We start from the raw sequence: 25153 nt of genomic DNA, 5'->3' as shown, positions 1-25153 counted from the left end.
TTTTACATTTGTTGAGCTTTTACATGTGAAATAATATTTGTACAGTATGTGCAGTTACCGTTGACGTATTATCAAAATTATATTCACATATACCAATAATTGGATTGAGTTATTTTTCAAAATATATTTAGGTAAAAACTCCATGAATCTTATGCATCCACCAAATGCACATAACCTAGTATTAATTGTTTGTGTTACAAGACTGCCGTGGAAAAGAGTATTAATGTAGCTCCAGCACTGAACATAAACTATCTGTCTTATCCCAATCTTTTCAAGTTTCCATCTTAAAGCAAATCATATATTTCCCTACTGATAATATCTTGGATACCATCAAAAATATGCGTAATCTAGGTGAATTGCCTGCAACATTAAACCTGCTGGGATCTGCAAGAAATCACTGCATCTTCCTCAGACTAAACAAACTCCACTTGTTTCTTAGATCATACTATTGTATGCAAGGGAGACAACTATTCACTGATGCATATCAGCAAAAGAGAATAAAAGTACACCCAAAATTTCCTAATCTGTCTTCTCGCTTTAAAGATACTGACCGACCTGCTGTATATTTCCAACATTATCTGTTTTATTTCAAATCTACAGCATTTGCAGATTTTCCTTTTTATTTAAAAGAAGGTTTTGCATCTTGCACAAAATAATTTCAGGCTGGCTTGAACACTCTTGCCTTAGAAACAAGAGAAGAGATACTGCTTTGAGAATTGTGCTCAGGCCATCCTAATCTGTCTTGGTCTCCATTGTTAACCATTTTTCATCACAAAACAATGGTATTACATGTATTAGCATAAAACTGTACACTTAATACCATTTTAATATCTAAACTGCTTCCAATAAGAGTGCTCTCTGTCACAGACAGAAAAAAGAAATTGCAAAGTTATCCTTTAATATAAAATGAGCAGAAATCATCACTACTATTCTCGTGAGTAATCCAAAATACAAAGCTGGAATGGATATAATTGATTAAAAAAAAAAGCTGAGCATTGCTGATTTCACAACTTTAGTAAAACCAGACAAATATTCACACAAGCGAAAGTGTAAGAAAGTTACATATGGATAATAACTGACAACTCATCTCATTCATGTGCAGTCTTTCTCAACTCCAATGTCTCTAAGCTGCTGAAGTTATTCCAAATCATATAAAGAGATCATTCTGGTCATCCTACTGTAAATTGATGCATTTCAGCACAGAGTAGCTGCTAGTTCAAATTTGATGAGCTTAATAGGCATGATCCAGATTGGAAGCCCCAATTTAGGAAATATTGATCAGAATGCCAAAACAAATAGGATTCACTGATAGGCAGTACTTAGAACATAGAACAGTACAGCACAGTACAGGCCCTTCGGCCCACAATGTTGTGCCGACCCTTTAACCTACACTAAGATCAAACTGCCTACATACCCTTCATTCTACTATCATCCATGTACCTATCCAAGAGTCGCTTAAATGTCCCTAATGTATCTGCTTCTACTACCACCGCTGGCAGCGCATTCCACGCACCCACCACTCTCTGTGTAAAGAACCTACCTCTGACATCTCCCCGAAACCTTCCTCCAATCACCTTAAAATTATGCCCCCTGGTGATAGCCCTTTTCGCCCTGGGAAAAAGTCTCTGGCTATCCACTCTAAGCTTCTCATCATCTTGTACACCTCTATCAAGTCACCTCTCATCCTTCTTCGCTCCAATGAGAAAAGCCCTAGCTCCCTCAACCTTTCTTCATAAGACATGCCCTCCAGTCCAGGCAGCATCCTGGTAAATCTCCTCTGCATCCTCTCTAAAGCTTGCACATCCTTCCTATTATGAGGCGACCAGAACTGAACACAATATTCCAAGTGTGGTCTAACCAGGGCTTTATAGAGCTGCAGCATAACCTCGCGGCTCTTAAACTCAATCCCCCTGTTAATGAAAGCCAACACCCCATACGCCTTAACAACCCTATCAACTTGGGTGGCAACTTTGAGGGATCTATGGACGTGGATCCCAAGATTCGTCTGTTCCTCCACACTGCCAAGAATCCTGTCTTTAAGCCTGTATTCTGCATTCAAATTCGACCTTCCAAAATGAATCACTTCACACTTTTAAAGGTTGAACTCCATCTGCCACTTCTCAGCCCAGCTCTGCATCCTGTCAATGTCCCTTTGCAACCTACAACAGCCTTCCACACTATCCACAACTCCAGCAACCTTTGTCATCGGCAAACTTACTAACCCAGCCTTCCACTTCCTCATCCAAGTCATTTATAAAAATCACAAAGAGCAGAGGTCCCAGAACAGATCCCTGCGGAACACCACTGGTCACCGAGCTCCAGGCTGAATACTTTCCATGTACTACCACCCTCTGTCTGCTATGGGCCAGCCAATTCTGTATCCAGACAGCCAAATTTCCCTGTATCCCATGCCTCCTTACTTTCTGAATGAGCCTATCATGGGGAACCTCATCAAACACCTTGCTAAAATCCATATACACCACATCCACTGCTCTTCCTTCATCAATGTGTTTTGTCACATCCTCAAAGAATTCAATAAGGCTTGTGAGGCATGACCTGCCCCTCACAAAGCCATGCTGACTATCTCTAATCAAACTATGCTTTTCCAAATAATCATAAATCCTGTCTCTCAGAATCCTCTCCAATAATTTGCCCACCACCGACCTAAGACTGACTGGTCTGTAATTCCCAGGGTTATCCCTATTCCCTTTCTTGAACAAGGGAATAACATTTGCCACCCTCCAATCATCTGGTACTACTCCAGTGGACAGTGAGGACGCAAAGATCATCGCCAAAGGTGTGGCAATCTCTTCCCTCGCTTCCCGTAATAACCTTGGGTATATCCCGTCTGGCCCCGGGGACTTATCTATCCTTGTTTCTAACTGACTGAGTTGAAACTGGAAGTACCAAAAGTGCAGTCTTCCGTGACAGGAATTTAAAGTTACAGGCAAAGAGGTTTATCAACTTGTATAGGACTAGATTGAGATCCCAATTTGACAAGAATGATAGCTTTTAGGATGCCATTTCCAAATGTCCTTCATGAACCGTGGTGTTCTCCTCGCAATCATGATGCAATAGGACCATAACAGACTAAAATTACACAAATATGCATGTGAACAGAGCCGGGTTTCAAACACAGGTCAATGTTGAAGATAGATGGCTGTAGGAAAGAGGGCCAAGAGACTTAGCTGAACACCACTGGACAAACTTTCCATTCAAACACAACTAACTCAAGACGAAAAAGGAAACACTCTACAATTACTAAACAGGATGTGCTCAGGATTAGAGGATATGGTTCCACATGACGGAAGAAATAAATAGCTGTTCCTTTATTTCTTACACACGTGTTGGGGCCTTTTTTTCCTCTTTACAACATGGGAAAAGGGTATCACATAGGTCTGCATGACCCAATATCAACCCCAACTACAAGGTGCCACCTGCCACATATTTGTCCCAGAACTGTTGATCAGCAGTCCTTAAATGAAATAAAAAGAGCTAGATAATCAAACCACCTTATGTGGCACATGCATGCAGACTATACTGTTAAGCTGTGTGAATCTCCAGCAATTACCCTTACGAGGTCACAGGCTCCAAAACTCTACAGGAAGCATGCAACATACCATCCAATGTTGCGGATAAAAAGCTCTACCAGAATGGATTTTTTTTCTCTTTTATATGGCTTTCTTTGAAATTCTGTTAAAAGCAGCCAAATCAATTTAAAAAAATCTCTGCTGCTTCTAAATCATACATCCGAGAATTTTAATCCCAAGCCAAATCTTCATGGATTTATCTTGGGAAGATGTATTGTACAAATGAGTAATGCACACACACACATATACATCATCAATATAGTTTTGCTGAAACTATTATTTGTCAAGAATTGCTTTATATTATATAAATTTGGCAAGTTCCTTTATAATTCATCATCTAAAATGGGGAGAAACAAAGAGTCATCTACCTAAATTTGAGATCTAGATGAGAAAGGAACTTCAGTCATGGTTTAGGATGCTAACCAAACCCTTTGATTATTAACTCGTAATTGGCTGCAACCAATTCAAGAAAGCTTTATCGTTAGTTACTCAAACTCACCTAGTAAAGTAAGTCACAAGAGAAGCATTCTTGAGTCCCAAAGGACTGCAACGCACAGTATAATTTGCAATTCGGACTGTAGTAAATGGTGGCCGAGTCCAGTGTAACCAAATTGTTCTGGAACTATTTGATTCTGCCCGTAGTTGAGTTGGAGGCGGTAGCATCATTGGGAGATCTGAAAAAGGAGACATACTGAAATGCAATTCATTTTTACATACATTATTTATCTTCTATTTCAGTATTTAGTTATAGATTATTGCTTGCAAAACTATGGAAGATACTGTCGGTTCACCTGTAAAAGTTGTATATGGAGAAATAAATGCTCTTTACCCAACATCCCTTTTGCACAATGAGAAAATTGGAAATTGGCAGTTCTTGGGCCATGGTTAGGCCCGCTTGGCTGTGCTCACTATGGTCAGTTGTGTTTACCATGCGCTCGCAACAATTAACATGGGCATCCTCATAGTGGTGCTCACCTAAAGTTAGGACAGGGGCTTTCTCGGTTTTTCCTTTCCATACTGCTGCATAGCCATCATCTTGTTTGTTGAATGCAATCAACTTAATTTCATAAAGTCTGTCTGAAACTGAGTAAGGAAACAGATAAACCCATTAAGTTTGCTGAAGAGATATACTTGAACATTTTGCCACTGTAACAATTTAAGAAATTGCAACTGATATAAATCAACAACATTTTCAATGCAGTCATCATTCAATAGAAGGAAGATAGCATATACTATATATACTCATGCAGAAACAGAAGAGTGCAATATAGGTCACTCTTTGGGTTGAAAGTAGGGGCTTCACACAAACATCAGTCACATGGTGAATGCCTTTGTAACTGAGTTAAGGGAACATATATATTCATTTACTACTGGGTTGGTCCCATTTCTCTGTCTATTCCGGACTAGCTCACATCTTTCCTCTCGCACCAGCAGTAAAATGAGCATTGAACAATTATTAAAATCAGTAGTGGTAGCTGATGATGGGGCGAGGGGTCTTACAAATATGAGTAGACCATACCACCCACTAAACTTGCTCCAACATTCAATAAGGTCATGCTGATCTTCTACATTAATTCCACTTTCTCACCCTATCCCAATATCCCTTGATTCCCTTAGTGCCCCAAAATTCTTCGATCCAAAGACTCATAACCCTCTGGCTGAAGGAATTTCTCATCTCAGTCCTAAATGGCCGGCCCCTTATCCTGAGACTATGACCCCCTAAATTCTGGACTCACCAGTTGGGGAAACAGCCAGACTCTCAGTATCTACCCGGTCAAGCTTTCTTAAGAATTTTCTCTAAGATCACCTCTCATTCTTCTAAACTCAAAACTCTACTCAACCTCTCCTCATAAGACAGCCCTGTCATCCCAGGAATCAATCTAGTAAACCTTCATTACACCCCCTCTAAGGCAAGTACATCCTTCCTTAGGAAAGGAGATCAAAACCTTATACAGTACTCCAGGTGTGAACTCACCAAAGCCCTAAATATTTGCAGTAGGACTTCCTCACTCACACTCCAACCCTTTGGCAATACAGTTTGTCTTCCTAATTGCTTGCTGTACCTGCATGTTAACTTTGTGAGTTGTGTACAAGGACACCTAATTTCCTCTGAATACCAAGACTTACTAGACTCTCACCTTTTGAAAAACTCTGCTTTTCCATTCTTGCTACCAAAGTGGATAATTTCACATTTCTCCACATTATACGCCACCTGCCACCATCTTGCCTAATCACTTAACCAGTCTATATTTCTTTGCAGCCTCTTTGCGTCTTCTTCACAGCTAACTTTGCCAGCTAACTTTGGATCGTCAGAAAACTTGGATATATTACACTTAGTCCTCCGACCTAATGTTATTGCTCTAGAGTGTAAATAGCTGAGGCTCAAGCACTGATCCTTGCGGTACTCGACTAGTTACACCTTGCCTCCCTGAAAATGACCCGTTTACTTTTATTCTGTTTTCTAGCTATTAACCCACCCATACTAATAAATTACACCCAATTCCATGAGCCCCAATCTTGAGTAACAATTTCTGGTATGGCATTTCATCAAATGCCTTCTGAAAAGCCAAATATATTAAATTCACTGCTTTCCCCTTCATCAACCCTGCTAACTACACCCTCAAACAGCTCTATTGGATTTGGCAAAGACGATTTCACTTTCAAAAAACTGTGTTGACTCTACCAAATCATATGGTCTTATACTTGGGTCATGAATTTATATCAGTTTCCGCAACTGAAAAATAAGGGGGAAAACAGACAATCATCTTATACACAAATACATATGTTATACCAGAACATGCAACCAGCTGCTGCTCTACTCACTGATGTTTTGTTTCAAGAAAATCAATGCTCGAAACAATTTTTGCCAATTAGGCAGAATTACAACAAAATCCATTTTAAGAATATTCTTCAAGTACTAGCCTTGCCTGAAATATCATTGTTTGCAATCATCTGTGCTCCAAAGTTGAAGCTCCAATGCATCTTTAGGAATTGTTGTGGTTGTCATCATTTCATGGTGTAGTAATCAGAACTGAGACCAAGTTCATTTACAGGAACAACTTATTGGGATAGAAATTGGTATGGTTTCGGTCATAAAATAGGGCACACAAAGCATATCAATTTAGGAGTGGGACAGCCTGTGCCCAATCTGTGAAGACATCAGCGGGCCACTTTTAGAAATCCTAGAAAGAGGTAAAAACAGGCATTAGGTGCCTTCGGTGTGTAAATTAAGGGTGTAGGAAAGGTCCTCTTTCACAAATTGATCATCTCACAAGCAGGGCAGACATCAGGCTTGCCCCACTGAGAATTCTTCAGCAGTTTTGCGGCCAGCAGGAAGAATAGAAAAGCAGATTATTTAAATGGAGAAAGACTGCAGAATGCTGCAGTATAGAGGGATCTGGGCGTCCTTGTACATGAATCACAAAAAGTTAGCATGCAGGTACAGCAAGTGATTAGGAAGGCAAATGGAATGTTGGACTTTATTGCAAGGGGGAGGGAGTATAAAATTAGGGAAGTCTTGCTACAACTGTGCATGGCATTGGTAAGACCGCACCTAGAGTACCACGTACAGTTTTGGTCTCCTTATTTAAGGAGGGATATACTTGCATTGGAAGCAGTTCAGAAAAGGTTCACTTGGCTGATTCCTGGGATGAAGAGGTTGTCTTATGAGGAAAGGTTGAGCAGGTTGGACCTATACTCACTGGAGTTTAGAAGAATGGGAGGCGATCTTATTGAAACATAAAAGATTCTGAGGGGCTTTGACATGGTAGATGCTGAGAGGATGTTTCTCCTCATGGGGTAATCTAGCACTAGCACTTAAAAATAAGAGGTCTCCCATTTAAGATGGAGATGAGGAGGAATTTCTTCTCTTAGTGGGTTGTTAATCTTTGGAATTCTCTTCCCAAGACAGCAGTGGAGGATGAGTCATTGAATACATTCAAGGCTGAGTTAGACAGATTTTTGATCTACAATGGAGTCAAGGGTTACGGGGACTCGGCAGGAAAGTGGAGTTGAAACCGTGACCATATCAGCCATGATCTTACTGAATGGTGGGGCTGAATGCCCACTCCTGCTCCTATTTCTTATGATTACCAACAAATGCTTAGTTTCTGGGTTTTTTTTCCTGCAAAATCATATTCCTATGAAGCCAGGAAGTGCAAGATTGCTACCCTGAATTCATAGATCAGCCCTCTCTTCCACTGCAAACCCTTCCTGGGATTTATCCGAGGGTCACTAACAGCAAGGCAGATGGTCCAAAACTGGTTCGTCCCTGGGGCTAGCTGCCTGTGAATGCAGAATGGCGAGTATGCAGTTTAGGTCTGAGATGCAATATCTACTGATTCTCAGGTCTCTTACTTTGGGAGCTCGCTGCCTCCACAATGCCAAATCTGGGACCAAGAAAGGGCTTCGACTAATTTTTACCCGACCCATACTGTTGTGCAGACTTTAGTTATAGTTGCATCAATGTACAATTTATATTTACGGTATTCTGATCACGATCCTAATTAAATAACAGCAAGCTAAGAAAACTCTTCCTCTACACCAATTTTTGCATAACAAGAAAGCACTCTGCATTTTGTTTTTGATATAGAAGTATGAAGTATAATACTGTGGCCTGATGAAAGCAGGATGTGTAACCTTCAGTTGTGCTCTCCAAGCCAATAAAGATCTATTTAAGTGCACTGAAGCAGGGGAACATGCATTGTTAGAATACGTAGCAACATATGATACAATGACTTTTTGCCACATTGTAAGCGGTGCATCCAGTTCAATGGCATCATATTACAATTAAGAAAATAATCTCATTTCAAATAATACTAATTATGCAGAGTTTGCTTACACCATTAACACTGAATGGTATGCCAATATTTCACCTATCAATAGTGCAGAATGTTAAATTTTACTTGGAATACAGCAAACACAACTACCCAGCTTCAATGTTCCTTTTAATTCCACTTTACAGTACATAATTTCTAGTATGAGTAATTAGGAAATTTACAAATTATAAAAATTGTTCCAAAACAATTGAAAAATTAAATCTGTTCTCATATCACACATCTAACAGTAAAAGTATTGAATAATATATTACACGTACAATTACAGCTACAAAGTCAAACAATGTATGACCTATAATGTAGGGCTGCCAACTTTGGGTGGACGTACTTTGGGAAGTTTCATCACATGGCGTTGCCATTGTAAAGTGAGACTGGAGCACTGAGTTCATGGTAATGTCATATGGCAGAACCAGTACACCAATAAGATGAATGAAACAGGACAAGTGCACGTTGTGATGGCATTTCAAACAATGGCTGGATTAGAATTTCCATGAATATATAAAACTAATGAGAAGCTAATATCAAGATTAATCTGACTCACCATTCAACACTCACTCTGAGAACCCCCAGCGATTATTCTCCTGGGCTGCTCACAGGAACGTTCAGGAGATTAATCATTAATTCCTGGAGACTTCAGGACAGTCCAGGAGGGGTTGTAAACCTCCCGTAAAGCCAAATAATATACCAAATATATAATCACATCTCATTTCCAAATTGTGCATTATAGATAAATTTGTTTTGATCCAGATAAACATGAACAATGTAAAATACTGGTCCAATATTACTCATATACTCTTGTAATTGTTCGGTCCTTTTTGGAATTATATTTTTGAAATTGCAATTGCACACTTTCTGTTCCCAAATTAGCACTTTTCAGGATTCTAGACTATAATTAAAATTCAACAAGAGATCGTATTTTCAGCATAGCTGACTTGGCTGAAAACATGAAAACAAAACTTCAAATTCAGAAAAATAACCCAACATTTCAGTTTGGAGTTGTACGCTTGTATATGCTAAACATCCGGGAAACCGTAACTAACTGAGACGTTTTCCAAGTTTGACCCTGATGGTTGTAAAAAGCACATAAAACTCAAAGTGTATTGAGCACACCAGGGAGTTGCATAACTTGATGCATCTCCCACAAATCTGATTCAACAAGTTATCGTAATTCACCATTTGAAATGCTGCAAGGAGGAACCAAGTCTCTGCAAGAGAAGTGTTTCTCCAGAAAAAGTAGTGTGCAAAACCTGCTGCTGTTATTTAATGCTGACATTTTGGATTAATACAACACATTGAACATAGGTCTTGTGCTCCTGGCATTAACATCAAATTAGGGCTTTCAACTCGTGTTGATGTTCCAGTCACAATTCTGTAGAGAACCATCAATTTTGCCACATTTCTGCAACATCAAAGAAGCTCTGACACAGAGTACACCACCAGTCAGCCCACTAACTTGTATGGTTCCAGCAACTTCACTGATTCCAGCAACAAAAAAAAAATCAGATTATTTGCTTTACTCCAAATATGGCAAAGTTATTCCATTACTGAGAGTAAAGAGAGATCCAAACTGCAGTGAATCATATAAGTTTGATAACAGCACCGGTCAGATCCAAAAGAAGTAAACCATATATAGAGACATGCTCCCCTACAAACTCAAGACAAGGTGGCCAATGCTCCAGAACAGATCAAAGAATTGTGTAGAGAGGATAGGCAATGCTTCTGAGGATATCCAAAATGAATAAATTATAAATTGAGGTGGTATGCCTTTACCCAGATGTAATAAAACCTGCAAATTGTTTTTTATAGTCATAAAAAAAAAACTTTTAAAATTTGCAATGGTGTGATTTTCCAGACTGGTCTCAGCTCAGAAGATCTTTTTCTTGAGAAATCAGATCTCTAATATATTAGCATGAAAGATAAGCCAAATTTGCAGGAGTCTACAATCCAGACAAAGGAATGTCATGGGCAATAGGTATTATTGATTAATAACACTGTAGCAGATAACCTGCAAACATAATAGGGCTATTTGCCAATATAATGGCAAAAAGACAAGTGGTAGTTATAGGGGATTCTATAATTAGGGGGATAGATAGTATCCTTTGCAAGCCGGATCGGGAGTCCCGCATGGTGTGTTGCCTGCCCGGTGCCAGGGTGCAGGACATCTCTGACCGGCTTGAAAGGATATTGGAGCGGGAGGGGGGGGATCCAGTTGTTGTGGTCCACGTTGGGACTAACAACATAGGCAAGGCTAGGATGGAGGACCTGTTTGGGGATTATAAAGCACGAGGAACGAAATTAAGGAACAGGTCCTCGAGGGTCATAATCTCCGGATTACTGCCCGAGCCACTTGCAAATTGGCTTAGGGATAAGAAAATTAGGGAAGTAAACACGTGGCTAAGGGAGTGGTGTGGGAAAGAGGGGTTCCATTTCATGGGGCATTGGCATCAGCTTTGGAACCGGGGGGATCTGTACCGATGGGACGGTCTCCACCTGAACCGATCTGGAACCAGTGTTCTGGCGAAAAGGATAAATAGGGTGGTCTCTAGGACTTTAAACTAATGAGTCGGGGGGAAGGGAAAGGGAAAACAACAGGGAGTATGATGATAAATAAAAAGGTAAGCAGCAGGTTAACATGTGTGCAGGAGGGTTTAAGTTCAAGGCAGACATTGAAAGAAGCAGAAAGGAAGGATAACTCAGGAGATATTATTAGAGATGTTGGAAATCATGAGGGTAAGAAAGCTAGCATAAAGGCACTTTACCTGAATGCTCGTAGCATTCGTAACAAGGTTGATGAGTTAACGGCACAAATCATCGCGAATAAATATGATTTGGTAGCCATTACGGAGACATGGTTACAGGTTGGTCACGACTGGGAGTTAAATATCCAGGGGTACCAGACTATTCGGAAGGACAGACAGGAAGGTAAGGGAGGTGGTGCAGCTCTGATACTCAAGGATGACATCAGGGCGGTGCTGAGAGATGATAAAGGTTCTGTGGAGAATGAGGTTGAATCCATTTGGGTGGAAATTAGAAACTCTAAGAAGAAAAAGTCATTGATAGGCGTAGTCTATAGGCCACCAAATAATATCACATTGGGGCAGTCAATAAACAAAGAAATAACTAATGCCTGTAAAAATGGTACGGCAATTATCATGGGGGATTTTAATCTACATGTAGATTGGTCGAACCAGCTCAGTCAGGGTCGCCTTGAGGAGGAGTTCGTTGAGTGTATCCATGATAGATTTCTTGAACAGTATGTAATGGAACCGACGAGGAAGCAAGCTATCCTAGATCTAGTCCTGTGTAATGAGACAGGAATAATTAATGACCTCATAGTTAGGGATCCTCTTGGAAGGAGTGATCACAGTATGGTTGAATTTAGAATACAGATGGAGAGTGTGAAGATAAAATCCAATACCAGGGTCCTGTGCTTGAACAAGGGGGACTACAACAGAATGAGGGAGGACTTGGCTAAAGTAGACTGGAAACAAAGATTTTATGGTGGGACAGTTGACGAGCAGTGGAGGACTTTCAAAGCAATTTTTCAAAGTGCTCAGCAAAAGTATATTCCAGTGAAAAGGAAGGACTGGAAGAAAAAGGGTAATCTGCCATGGGTGTCTAAGGAAATAAGGGAGGCTATCAAATTGAAAGAGAAGGCATACAAAGTGGCCAAAAGCAGCATGAAACCAGAAGACTGGGAAAACTTTAAAGGTCAACAGAAAGCCACAAAAAGAGCTATAAAGAAAAGTAAGATAGAACACGAGAAAAAACTAGCACAGAATATAAAGACAGATAGCAAAAGTTTCTATAAATATATAAAACGAAAAAGAGTGACTAAAGTAAACGTTGGTCCTTTAGAGGATGAGAAGGGGAATTTAGTTATGGGATATGATGAAATGGCCGAGGCATTGAACAGGTATTTTATATCATAAAAGCAAAATACTGCGGATGCTGGAAATCTGAAATAAAAACAAGAAATGCTGGAACCACTCAGCAGATCTGGCAGCATCTGTGGAAAGAGAAGCAGAGTTAACGTTTCTGGTCGGTGACCCTTCAGGTATTTTGTATCGGTCTTCACAGTGGAGGACACTAATAACATGCCAGTAATTGACAAAGAGACGAACGTAGGTGAGGACCTGGAAACAATCATTATTACGGAAAAGGTAGTGTTGGGCAAGCTAATGGAGCTAAGGATTGATAAGTCTCCTGGCCCTGATGGAATGCATCCCAGGGTACTAAAAGAGATGGCGGGAGAAATAGCAGGTGCACTGGCGGTAATTTTCCAAAATTCGCTGGACTCTGGGGCAGTCCCAGCAGATTGGAAAACAGCAGATGTGACGCCACTGCTTAAAAAGGGAGGTAGACAAAAGATGGGGAATTATAGACCGGTTAGCTTAACCTCTGTAGTGGGGAAGATGCTTGAGTCTATTATCAAGGAAGAAATAGCAGGGCATCTCGATAGAAATTGTCCCGTTGGGCAGACGCAGCATGGGTTCATGAAGGGCAGGTCATGCTTGACAAATCTTTTGGAATTCTATGAAGACATTACGAGCAAGGTGGACAATGGGGACCCAGTGGATGTGGTGTACCTGGATTTCCAAAAGGCCTTCGACAAGGTGCCGCACAAGAGGCTGCTGCATAAGATAAGGATGCATGGCGTTAGGGGTAAAGTATTAGCATGGATAGAGGATCGGTTGACTAACAGGAAGCAGAGAGTGGGGATAAATGAGTGCTATTCTGGTTGGCAATCAGTCACTAGTGGTGTGCCTCAGGGATCGGTGTTGGGACCGCAATTACTTACAATTTATATAGATGATTTGGAGTTGGGGACCACGTGTAGGGTGTCAAAGTTTGCAGATGACACTAAGATGAGTGGCAGAGCAAAGTGTGCAGATGACTGTGAAACTTTGCAGAGGAACATAGATACATTGAGTGAGTGGGCAAAGGTCTGGCAGATGGAATACAATGTTAATAAATGTGAAGTCATTCATTTTGGTAGCAGTAACGGTAAAAAGGATTATTACTTGAATGGTAAAAAGTTGCAGCATGCTGCTATGCAGAGGGACCTGGGTGTCCTTGTGCATGAATCGCAGAAGGGTGGTCTGCAGGTACAGCAAGTAATTAGGAAGGCAAATGGAATTTTGTCCTTCATTGCTAAAGGGATTGAGTTTAAAAGCAGAGAGGTTATGTTGCAGCTGTATAAGGTACAGGTGAGGCCGCACCTGGAGTACTGTGCGCAGTTTTGGTCTCCTTACTTGAGAAAGGATGTACTGGCACTGGAGGGGGTGCAGAGGAGTTTCACTAGGTTGATTCCGGAGTTGAGGGGGTTGGCTTATGAGGAGAGACTGAGTAGATTGGGATTATATTCATTGGAATTCAGAAGAATGAGGGGGGATCTTATAGAAACATATCAAATTATGAAGGGAATAGATAAGATACAAGTAGAGAGGATGTTTCCACTGGCAGGTGAAGCTAGGACAAGAGGGCATAGCCTCAAGATTAGAGGGAGCAGATTTAGGACTGAATTGAGAAGGAACTTCTTCACCCAGAGGGTTGTTAATCTATGGAATTCCTTGCCCAGTGAAGTAGTTGACGCTACTTCAGTACACGTTTTTAAAACTAAGGTAGATATCTTTTTGAACAATAAAGGAATTAAGGGATATGGTGAGAGAGCGGGTAAGCGGATCTGAGTCCACGAAAAGATCAGCCATGATCTTATTGAATGGCAGAGCAGGCTCGAGGGGCCGGACGGCCTACTCCTGCTCCTAGTTCTTATGGTCTTATGTTATGTTCTATACATTAATATGCAAAATCTTGAAATAAATGTTGCTGTAGATACGTTGTACAACTTTTAACTTCTTTCGGTGGCAATACAAGCAGAATTTTCTGATTCTGGATAAAAAGGCTGTACAAGGAGATTTTCAAATAGTTGAGAAAAAAAATTGACCCGTCATTTTTCACTTTATCACCCATAATACAAAAAGAATCTGCAGGCAGTTGTTTCCTTCAGTGGAAAAATGTTCACTTGTACTAAATTCAACTGGCTAAGTTACTGTAATTAAGATTTTTATACCCCCCCCCCCCCCATCTATAATTCATCAGGAATTCAAAATTTAAATAACTCCAGAGATGAAGTATTAAAAGTTTTCCTCTTCAGCACTGGAACAGCAACGAGCGATTGTGCTATCAGAGGTGGTGGTGGTGCGTGCAGAGGAGGAAAGATGCTTCTGCATAACACAAAGACTCTGGTGCATTTGAGGCAGGCTTGGAAGCAAAAACATGCAACTAAACTTTGGGAAAAGCAAACACTACAGTAAATTATTAGGCAGGAGGTAATCCTTTATAAAAGTTACAGGTCCATCATAGCTATAAGGGACCAATACTATGGTCTATATGTGAAGTTCTTTTCATCTTCTCCAACTCAACATGCAGAATACCCAAGATGAAGCACTGGGCTCCTATATGAGAGGTTGGAAAGACTTGAGTGCAACGTATAAGGTGGCTTCAAACAAGTGCACAGGAATTTAGTTGCATTGCTAAATGTACAATATACAAGATCTCCAAGGAGTGAAAGAAATCTTAGGGGAATGTTGATGCACCATCTGGTGGCACAATGGCTTATGTGAAACATCATGCTGTGAGTGATCTTGTGGAGAGTACTTCCAACCATGGATTCACCAGTGTGCTTCATATATGGTACAAAATATTTGTAAATATAGGACATGCAGAAAGTTTCCATGGAAAGCTTTCAGCTTCTGTTATCTTCAAGTATTCACTGTTTTTACATTTTTTGGCATGAAATGTCTTACACACCAAGGTACAGGAAGTGTAAATGTTATTTTGCATACAAATATTATTTGCAATAAACATAAGTTTTCAAAGACACATTGTTAAAGAGATTCTTTTTACCTACTAAAGTGAAGAAACAGGATGGTTTAAGTTTTCAAATAAAACTGATAAAACCCTTCATGCTCAACAATGAAAAATATTGACATCAAGGATTTTTTTTCCCAATCACACTTAAATACTAAGATTCTGCAAATGATATTTAATAATTTATGAATTACTATCATAACTTTTAAGTCTGAGATGATCAGAATTATATAAGCAGAATTCAGACTCTTCTCCAACTCTCTGCTCCATGCTGTTGCTGTTTTAACACTTACTCCCTCATACTGTTTTGTGTTTTCACTCAGTTTTTTGATTACATTTGTTTAAAAAGGGAAGCACCAATAAAAGACTGAGAAATAGAAGCCCTATTTATATTATAAAATGTGAACAGCAGCAATGCATACCAGTCACTGGTTTACCACAGTGATTTGAGATTGCTGGGGGGAGGAGATTGCACAAGGTATTGCATTCTAAAGGTTATGTCATACTTGAGAGGAAAACTATGGGCCCATTCTTGTTTTGCTTCATTTAGCTTAATGTGAGACATGCAGTTAACAATCATGATAAGTTTGAATTGGCAAATGTAAAAATGAATTAAACAAGTTTCTAACGGACTGGGTGAAAGAAATTAGCAGAAATAGAAAAACATAAATTTCAATGCTGTATCTCTCTATGACTCTATGACAAGATTTCTGAGGTGAATGGTACTCAAATCAAAGTTTAACTTGGAGAAAAAGAACTGAAAACCAAAGATATAAAACAGACTTATGGGGCAAGATTTCAACTCATTCAAAACCCATCAACTGAACGCAGAGTTAAAATCTACTTGTGAAGTAGACTGTTCAGCCCTCACATCATAATTCTGGTTGGGAGGATCTGAGTCTGACAAATAAAATATTAAGGGCCAAGACAAAATCTTTTTTGCTGCTAAGCTATATATATGTGTTATATATTCTGATGTCAAGGAACAGGTGGTTTTGAGCACAAACACAAAATTTAAGCACGTTGCTGACCAAAACACTGCAGCCAAGCAGCACAATAGTTATGTAATTAGCCTTTTTTTATTATTCGTTTCATGGGATGTGGGCATCACTGGCAAGGCCAGCATTTGTTGCCCATCCCTAATTGTCCTTGAGGAAGTGGTAGTGAGCCTCCTTCTTGAACCGCTGCAGTGCAGCTGGTCCTGGTACACTCACAGTTCTGTTAGGGAAGGAGTTCCAGGATTTTGATCCAGGGCCAGTAAAGGAATGGCGATATATTTCCAAGTCAGGATGGTACGTGGCTTGGAGGGGAACTTGCAGATGCTGGTGTTCTCTCGTGTCTGCTACCCTTGTCCTTCTAAGTGGAAGAGGTCACAGCTTTGAAAGGTGCTGTTAAAGGAGCCTTGGTGAGTTGCTGCATCTTGTAGATGGTACGCACTGCTGCCACTGTGCGTCAGTGCTGGAGGGAGTGTATGTTTAAGGTGGTGGATGGGGTATCAATCAAGCAGGGTACTTTGTGCTGGATGGTGTCAAGCTTCCTGAATGCTGTTGGGGCCGCACTCATCCAGGCAAGTGGAGACTATTCCATCACACTCCTCACTTGTGCCATGTAGATGGTGGACAGGCTTTGGAGAGTCAGGAGGTGGATTATGCACTGCAGAGTTCCCAGCCTCTGACTTGCTCTTGTAGCAACATTATTTCTGTGGCTGCTCCAGTTCAGTTTCTGGTCAATGGTAACCCCAGGATGTTGATAAGGGGATTCAGCGATGGTAATGCTGTGAATGTCAAGGGGAGATGGTTAGAGTCTCTCTTGTTGGAGACTGTCATTGCCTGGCACGAAAGGTACTTGACACTTATCAGCCCAAGCCTGAATATTGTCCAGGTCTTGCTGCATATGGACAGGGACTTCTTCAGTATCTGAGCAGTTGCGAATGGTACTGAACATTGTAGAATCATCAGTGAGCATCCCCACTTCTGACCTTATGACGGAGGAAAGGTCTTTGATGAAGCAGTTGAAGATGGTTGGGCTGAGGACACAACCCTGAGGAACTCCTGCAGCAATTTCTTGGGCCTGAGATAATTGGCCTCCAACAACCACAACCATCTTCCTTTGTGCTAGGTCTGACTCCAACCAGTGGAGTTTTCCCCCAATTCTCATTGACTTTAATTTGGCCAGGGCTCCTTGATGCCACAGTCAAATGCTGCCTTGAGATCAAAGGCAATCACTCTCACCTCACTGATAAGGAATCGTAACCGATGCTTCAACCTGTAGCATCATTTATATCCTTTTAGATTCTGCACTTGATGCAAAAATTATGTAGTACAAAATATATTCCATGATATTGCTATCAAAATTCTGATCAGTTTAGTTTGACTAACCTAATCCAGTAATCTCATATTGCTTCATTTTTCTTCTGAGTCGTATTGGTCCTTTCGTCCAGTGTTCATCTCTATTAGTGTCACTTAATTTTTTGCTCGAATCATCTATGTCTGCCTCTCTGTAATAAAGCTTGTAACCCTGGATCTGGACTTGATTAGAGGGTGGTTGCCATGTGACCAGCAGAGAGTCTACTTTTGCCTTCACCTTCATTTCTGTTGGAGCAAAAGGAACTAGAGCAAAGCAGAACAGGTCATTATTATTACTTGAACCATGTCAAACTGATAACAGTAATTACCTGATAATGTTCTAGCCTCTGTAAACCTGAGATGATTCAAAACTCTGCTGCTAGTGTCCTAACTTAAGTCCTGTTCACCTATCACCACCCTGTGCTCACTGACCTACATTGGCTCCCAGTTAAACAACACATTGATTTTAAAATTTTCATCTTTACTTTCAAATCCCTCCATGGCCTCACCCCTCCCTGTCTCTGTTATATCCTCCAGCCTGACAACCCTCCGAGATATCTGTGCTCCTCCAATTCTGGCCTCGAGCATCCCCAATTTAATCACCTCACTATTGGTGGTTGTGCCTTCAGCTGCCAAGGCCCTAAGCTCTGGAATTCCCTCATGACACCTTTCTGTCTCTCCACCTCTTTTTTCTTCTTTAAGACGCACCGTAAAACCTAACTCTTTGACCACGTTTTTGGTCATCAGCCCTAATACCTCATGTGGCTCGGTGCCAAATTTTGTTTGACAATGCTCATGAAGTGCCTTGGGGCATTTTACAATGTTAAAGATGCTATATAAATGCAAGCTGTTGTTATAAGTAATGACATACATATGGCTTTAGGCTGAGAGTCATGTATGGTAACCGAAGTTTTTGTAGCAATACTTTTTAATCCCCAGATGTCAGGTATACATTTATAATGCTTTTGTATCAAGTTTGTAACCGAGCATCTTGTGTGAGCAATGACAGCTTTGCTGATTGCAAGCCCACTGCCACCAAATACCCAAATTTCTCCCAGAAGTGCAAAATTGTTTTGTGGGATAAACTACAATAACTGCAAGTTTATTTAAAAACATTATCATTCCTTATACCAATGGTCAAGCTGCGCATTGGGATCAGCGTTCACTCAAAAGAAAGCAAATTTCTTGGTATGATGGGTGTGGCTCCCCTTAATCTGTGATGAGCAACTCTATTAAAACTAATCTTAATTGTAATATACTATTCTCCCAGCAGACAGGCCAGTTACACTTAAGTGACTCCATACCTAGTGTTTTCTGGGATTTGTGAGCATCATTAAAGTCTGAAAATAAGCAGGGCAAAACTGCAGTGTAGGCACTGATGTAGACACCCATATGTTGAACGTAAGGAAACATTAAACACCACCATAAATTAATGCAGATAAATTTGGGAAACCTATTGCCTTAAAATACCACTACACATGCTTCTCTGAAAGTTATAATTTTCTTTGAGTAAAAATACTGAAGTTAAGAAATTTCTAATGGGATATGGTTGATGAGAATGCCTAGTAGGCAGTACACACTAAATTAAAATAGACAGCATGCCATCTACACTGAATCTTAAACAGGAATGAATATTACATATAATTCCATAGTGGACAATAAACAACATTACACCAGGTGTGTTAAATAACGAAGCATATAAACATTCAATACTTCATGGAAAATTTACCTTTTAATATACCTGCAAATTTGAAAAGAGCTATTTCCTACCCATTATTAGCTTATTTCTTTCAGGTATTAGGTGCTGGGTCCATTCTGATGGTGCGCCGTATCCCACAGCGGTGCTTGCTGCAATCCGGACTTTGTAAATTTTCTTAGATTGTACAGTAGGAAGCGTGACTTGCGTCTCATTTCCATCAACTTCAATTGAATAAATCTGATCTGTTACATAAACAGAGATAGTACCTATTAACTGTGGATGAATAAAAATAGAAAGCCTAAATTTACAGTGAAGACCCCACAGTTTTACAAGATAAAATTCTTTACGTTTCCATATATATGTTGCGTGTGTGTATTTCTGGCAACCTGTCAACCAAAAATATGAACGAAGAACATAAATCCATTCACATCACAAATTAAATATTCTGTTCAAGAGTTAAACTTCAGGTTCAGGAGCTTTGAGAATGTTTACACGTGGAACCAAATATTCCATACTTTAAATCACAATATGAGTAATCATGATAAACAGAAATATTATAGGAACCAAGAGGACACTATAAATGCAACAGACTTTTAATGTCATTTGTGCACCTGCTCATCTAGCGGAAATCTGAAAATTTCTCAACAACAACTACTTGCATTTATATAGCACCTTTAAAGTAGTAAAATGTTCCATGGTGAATTCCTAATTTGAGTTCAGTTTCAGAAGGGCCACCAACAGAGGCACTTGGCACAGGTGAAGCACATCCTCAGAAGCAGCGAGGAAAGGAAGAATTGGCTTACAGGTTAACTTTAGACAACACTCCCACTTTACAGAGCCATATAATGGCACTGGTATATGCTGGGAATACATGGTCTGCTTGGCTGGAGAACGATGTAATTAGTCCAAATACCTGTAACTAGAAACAATTAAGTATTAAGAGGAGCAAAAGTGGAAAGGTTGTGTTCATTTGTGGAGGGAACTCCTTTGCAGGAACAGAAGTTGCTGTAGTGAGTTACAGTACCTTCAGATTGTGTCCTCCAAATGGACACAATGAACAGGCTTCCAAATCAGGACTGCTTTAGGAGGAGGAACTCTATAATGTGTGCTTTTACTTTTGTGGTCATTCCAGGATCCTGTTTCAATTGTCACATTTTTGTGCGTTTGCAACTCCATCAGCTCCTTTAAACTATGAAGCGCAGCTGATGGAAGGAGGGCCAGGTGCCTGCCTCTGGCTGCACTCCTAAAGTGTAAAAGCACCTAAAAATGGAAGTCAAAGATTATTTTAGGGAGGAGATTGAGATCAAGATAGATGGCAATTCATTCCTTAAGGGTCTGTGTAAATGGAAAACCAGATCCTGAAGCTCATGGAGCCTAGCTGATCTGATGGCTAAAATGATTATTACTGTACATGACAGAAACTCATCATACCATCATTGTTTCATGAGTTGACGTTTAGATAGCACCAAGTTTAGATTCCATGATGTAAGGAAGAGTTCAATTTATAGCCATAGCAGAATGGTTTCTTTCCGAACAAATGAGAGAGTGATTCGCCCTCTCATACATGTACCTTAACAGCATTCTAGATAGAAGGCAGACACCATGGGCACAAAGATACAATATGAACACAGAGAAAGATATGTTATGTTAAGATTGACTGGAGTGAGGAAAAGTAACATCTTGTATATTTTGCAATGTAAAGACATTTATTGGGTAAAAAAAAATACGTGGGGTAATCACTAAACCTGAAACAGTCAGATGTCTTAGTGGTTACTCCTCAATAATTAAACTGTCAGAGACAGGGTTCTGATCTGAATGTGATCTCTGCTCTCAGAACTCCAGCACCCAGTAGAACTGCCATAGCGAGGTGATACTGGAAGTTTAAAATCTTATCTGCCTGAGCTAATAATGGCCAGAAAAAGCATTAATTCACACAACAGAAGTAGCCAAGTAATGGTGTAATGGTATGGCAAAACAACCCCAATCTCTGGAATAATTTGCAATGTTTCATGCTGAGATGTCATACTTTGGCTTAATAAAGTTCACCATCTGGAGAGAACAATGAAGTATCTGCATTGCAATTCTGAAAACTCTAAATACTTTATTCCTTCAATTGGTTAAAATTAAATATGGTTGTCATGCTGCCAGTCGGTAATAGTTATGTAGATGATGTAAATTGCTTACGTGTGGCTATTTAACCCATATGTTTAATATCAATTGATTGTAAATTAAACTGAGCAACAAAGCTTTTATGGCACCTGGGATTTCTATCAATGTGGTAGGCAATAGAAACCTAACCCAGTCGTCTCTGACTTTTCATGTGCTAGATGGGAGAACATGTTATGAATCTGTATGTGTATCATTTGATTTGGTGAGGGAATAAACCTAAAATGTACAGCATAATTCAAATGCTGGTTTTATGTTAGTGCTGAGGTTCTCCTACAAAGTTTCAAGGCAGTGATATTACTACAGACATTATACAGGCAAATAGTTCTGACATTCCTGAGGCACAGGCACACTATTGCAGGCCTTTACTCTACAATAACATAAAATGGGCATACCGATTCAAACAAAATGCTCACTGAGAACCAACCCAACAACCCAGAATACATAAACCATTCTGGAATTTAGTCAATGGTGCAAATTGAAACTGGGAATGCAGGTGAACAGAGTGAGTAAGATGGTGAACAGTTCAAAGTCCAGACTCTCTCACCTACTTCTGTTGTATTCTCAATATTTTGCCTGCATGGATGCGAGTAATGTTCTGATCCCTAGCAGGGTCTGAAGACGTGAACATGAGAAAACTACCAACACAGAGCAGTCAAAACAAGATAATGAGTTTAGTAGCATGGAACTTGAGATAATGAGCAAAACTAACTAAACAAAAAAAAAGTTAGTGCAACATATTGGTTATGCTACTGGACTAGTAATCCAGAGGCCTAAATTAATGATCTGGAGACATGAGTTCAAATCTGACCATAGCAGCTGGGAAATTTAAATTCAATTAAATAAATAAATCTGGAATAAAATGCTAGCATCAGTAATTGCGACCATGAAACTACCAAATTGTTGTTAAAAACTCATCTGACACAAAAATGTCCTTTAGGGGAGGAAATCTGTCATCTTTACCTGATCTGGCCTATATGTGACTCCAGATCCACAACAATGTTGTTGACTCTTAAATGCTCTAGCTCACTATCACCTTCTGGAGAAGTAGGGATGGACGATAAATGCTGGTCTTGCTAGCAATGCCCGCATCCCATGAATAAGAACACATTTTGATATACCTTGAGCACTGCTAATGGCACAGTGAGTTAATTTCATACTGTTCCTTTATAAAAGGAAAAAGCCATTGGGGAGATGAACAGAAATAATCCTGTTACTAAGAGGGACACCTAATCAACCCATCTGATAGAATAGGCTGTCACTTTTCAAAAATGAAAGACTGCTGTTCTAAAATTGGCCATGGTATCAAATGTTCTAAGTTGCAGTCATCATGTTCTGTAATTCTGAGAAATACATGGAAAATAGTAATCTAACAGCCTCTTCAAAATAAGGCCTTTCTGTTTTCAAACAGTTTTAGTGTGACCCGAATTCTGACAAATCAGACTCTACATACCTTCTTTCAATGTGCAGTAATCAATGCGGTATTTTGTTATTTTACCATGGCTGAGCTCTGGAGAAAGAGGAAGCCATGTTACCCGTATATCAGTGAGGGTGGGAATCGACAAGGACAGCTGAGGAGCGGTAGTTGGAACTGTTGACAAATACAACAAAAGCATTAGGACAGTTAGAGTGAGGATGGGGGTGGGGTAAGAAATCCACAGAATATCTTCAAACTAGGCTAAACAATGAAACAGAGCTCAACTGTAACATTAATTTAAAGCCCAAGTCATTTGTTGCATAAAGAATTGCTATATCTTTTTTCTTCAATGTACTTGAGTACATTGCAGCCAGTCTGCAGGGAAGTACAGAACCTCTCCAGACACAGGGAAAGAAAATCTGTGTACCTTCTAAGAGATGATTTAATAGAAGTCCATAGTACCCACAGTGGGTGGGCATTGCAGAATACTTAAACCTGTTAAACACAGCTTAATGTTGTAGAGGATGGAATGAAGAACCTTAGTCATGGCAGAAGGGGAATCTATATCAACATCTAACAACAGTTATTGGACAGTCATCTTCAAAAGTCCGACCATTCTGGAATGGGGGATCTCATGATCATTATTCTGAGGTTGCTCCACTGATATAGCGCAACCTTTAAGAAAACGCTTTGTAGATTTTTTTCTAGAATGTGATTGAATCGATTTTGTTTTGCTAGAATGCAGCTGTGCAATTTTCTTTTGACGGAGTGCAATCGAGGGGAAAATTTAAACTGGGGAAGATGATTTTGCATAATGCAACTGATGGATAAAATAACCAGATAGAAAGGAGAGAAAGACAATGAGAAACAAAGTTGCTACCAGTTAATGTGACATGCGCAAAGTAGGTGGCACACACAACATGCTAGTACTATTATGAATGTACATTTCTTCCGCTCTTGCTCAACTAGAGGGGATGCACTGTCACAAAAGATATACAGACGTAGATTACGGCACCCTAAACTCAATTCTAAACTGACTCCAAATATTAAATTGTTATATTAAAATGCTCGTGTCTGTTGCTAACATCATGAATGTCAACAGCATGTCAATTCTCTAATATCCTGCTGAAATCTGAATTTTATTCCTATTTGTTTATTTTAGTTAGAATTCTATTAAAACTAAATTTTACCTGACTGATTTTAAATGGGTGTGATATTCCAGTTACTTTGCAAAATGCTTCTCTCCAAACTTCCCCCAAAAAATTCTATCCAATCACATTGCAGCAAAATCAAATTTGCCTTATTACACCACAAAGAAAATTCACTGGGATGCACCCAACATAACACTCGCCATCACGCTGAGACTTTTTAATAATAGTGTTGCTTTAAATGTCATGACGGAACTGAGCAGATCATCATACAGTCCTAGAAACTAATAAGAGATTAACTCCCCAAACTTTCAACTTCAGTGCAGAGGTGCCTCAGCCTCCACAAGCCTTGTAGAGGCCATCTTATCCACCCTTCCCTGTACAACATACTTAGGCTTAACTTTCATTTAATTTACATTTTCTTTCTTTTGTACCCACAGACCACAATCCAGCACCCACTCTCATCCTAAGCTTCATGCTGGCCTAAGCACTACCAACCCTCCCCACCCATCCAAACTTGGCACTGTCAAACACACAGTTCTCAGTGCAAAAGTAACACTGCAGCAGATGTCATAAATAAATAATTTTTAGCTGTGGATATGTGAACTGGTAGAATGGCACAAGCCCTGGAGCTTAATACAGTATGGGAATAGATCAGCTGCGCATACAACATCACAACAATAATTTCGTGTGCGCGCGCTCGGCAGAGCTTTCAAGATAGCCTGGACTCACTAATACAGTGTATAGAGGACGAGGACTAAAAAAGAAAAACAGTTCCACTATCAGTACTTGTTGGCCAAGATCAGTAGATTTTTAGTGCAAAATTTCTGGAGAATTTTTGTCCCTTCACATCAAAGAGCCTGAACACAATTGTATGTGGTCAGTAGATCATAAGGAGCCCTTCTATTCTGTAGTCTTTCAGAAACTGCTTTATTGAAAGAATAGTATTCAAAGTTTCTTATTTCTGGTATGTAGAATATCTAGAGGTTATAAAATTGTGACTAGCTGTTCAAATTGTCAAGTTTTAACTTCAGAAATGGGCTTTGTTTTAAGAAATCAGACTGATTCAAAAGGCATACG

The 25153-nt window shown here is 39.9% G+C and overlaps 1 protein-coding gene across 5 annotated transcripts in view; it reads right to left on the bottom strand.

Annotated features, from left to right (window-relative positions):
* Positions 1-25153, bottom strand: part of igdcc4 (immunoglobulin superfamily, DCC subclass, member 4) — a 118154-nt gene that overhangs the window by 23645 nt on the left and 69356 nt on the right. For all 5 annotated transcript variants that reach the window (XR_010969728.1, XM_068018035.1, XM_068018033.1 and 2 more), the window contains exons 9-13: positions 22962-23099; positions 19414-19584; positions 17677-17907; positions 4566-4673; positions 4090-4264 (exon numbers count right to left, since the gene is read on the bottom strand). Coding sequence is in view for 4 of the 5 variants with exons in the window: in XM_068018035.1 (XP_067874136.1) it covers positions 4090-4264; positions 4566-4673; positions 17677-17907; positions 19414-19584; positions 22962-23099 (823 nt within the window). In the remaining variant the exon portion in view is untranslated. The remainder of the gene's footprint in view (positions 1-4089; positions 4265-4565; positions 4674-17676; positions 17908-19413; positions 19585-22961; positions 23100-25153) is intronic.

This window comes from Heterodontus francisci, chromosome 38 (assembly GCF_036365525.1).
Source record: "Heterodontus francisci isolate sHetFra1 chromosome 38, sHetFra1.hap1, whole genome shotgun sequence".
In the NCBI taxonomy this organism is placed as follows: Eukaryota; Metazoa; Chordata; class Chondrichthyes; order Heterodontiformes; family Heterodontidae; genus Heterodontus; species Heterodontus francisci.
The sequence above is the reverse complement of the archived record's forward strand: the minus strand, read 5'-3'. Positions and strand labels throughout refer to the sequence as shown.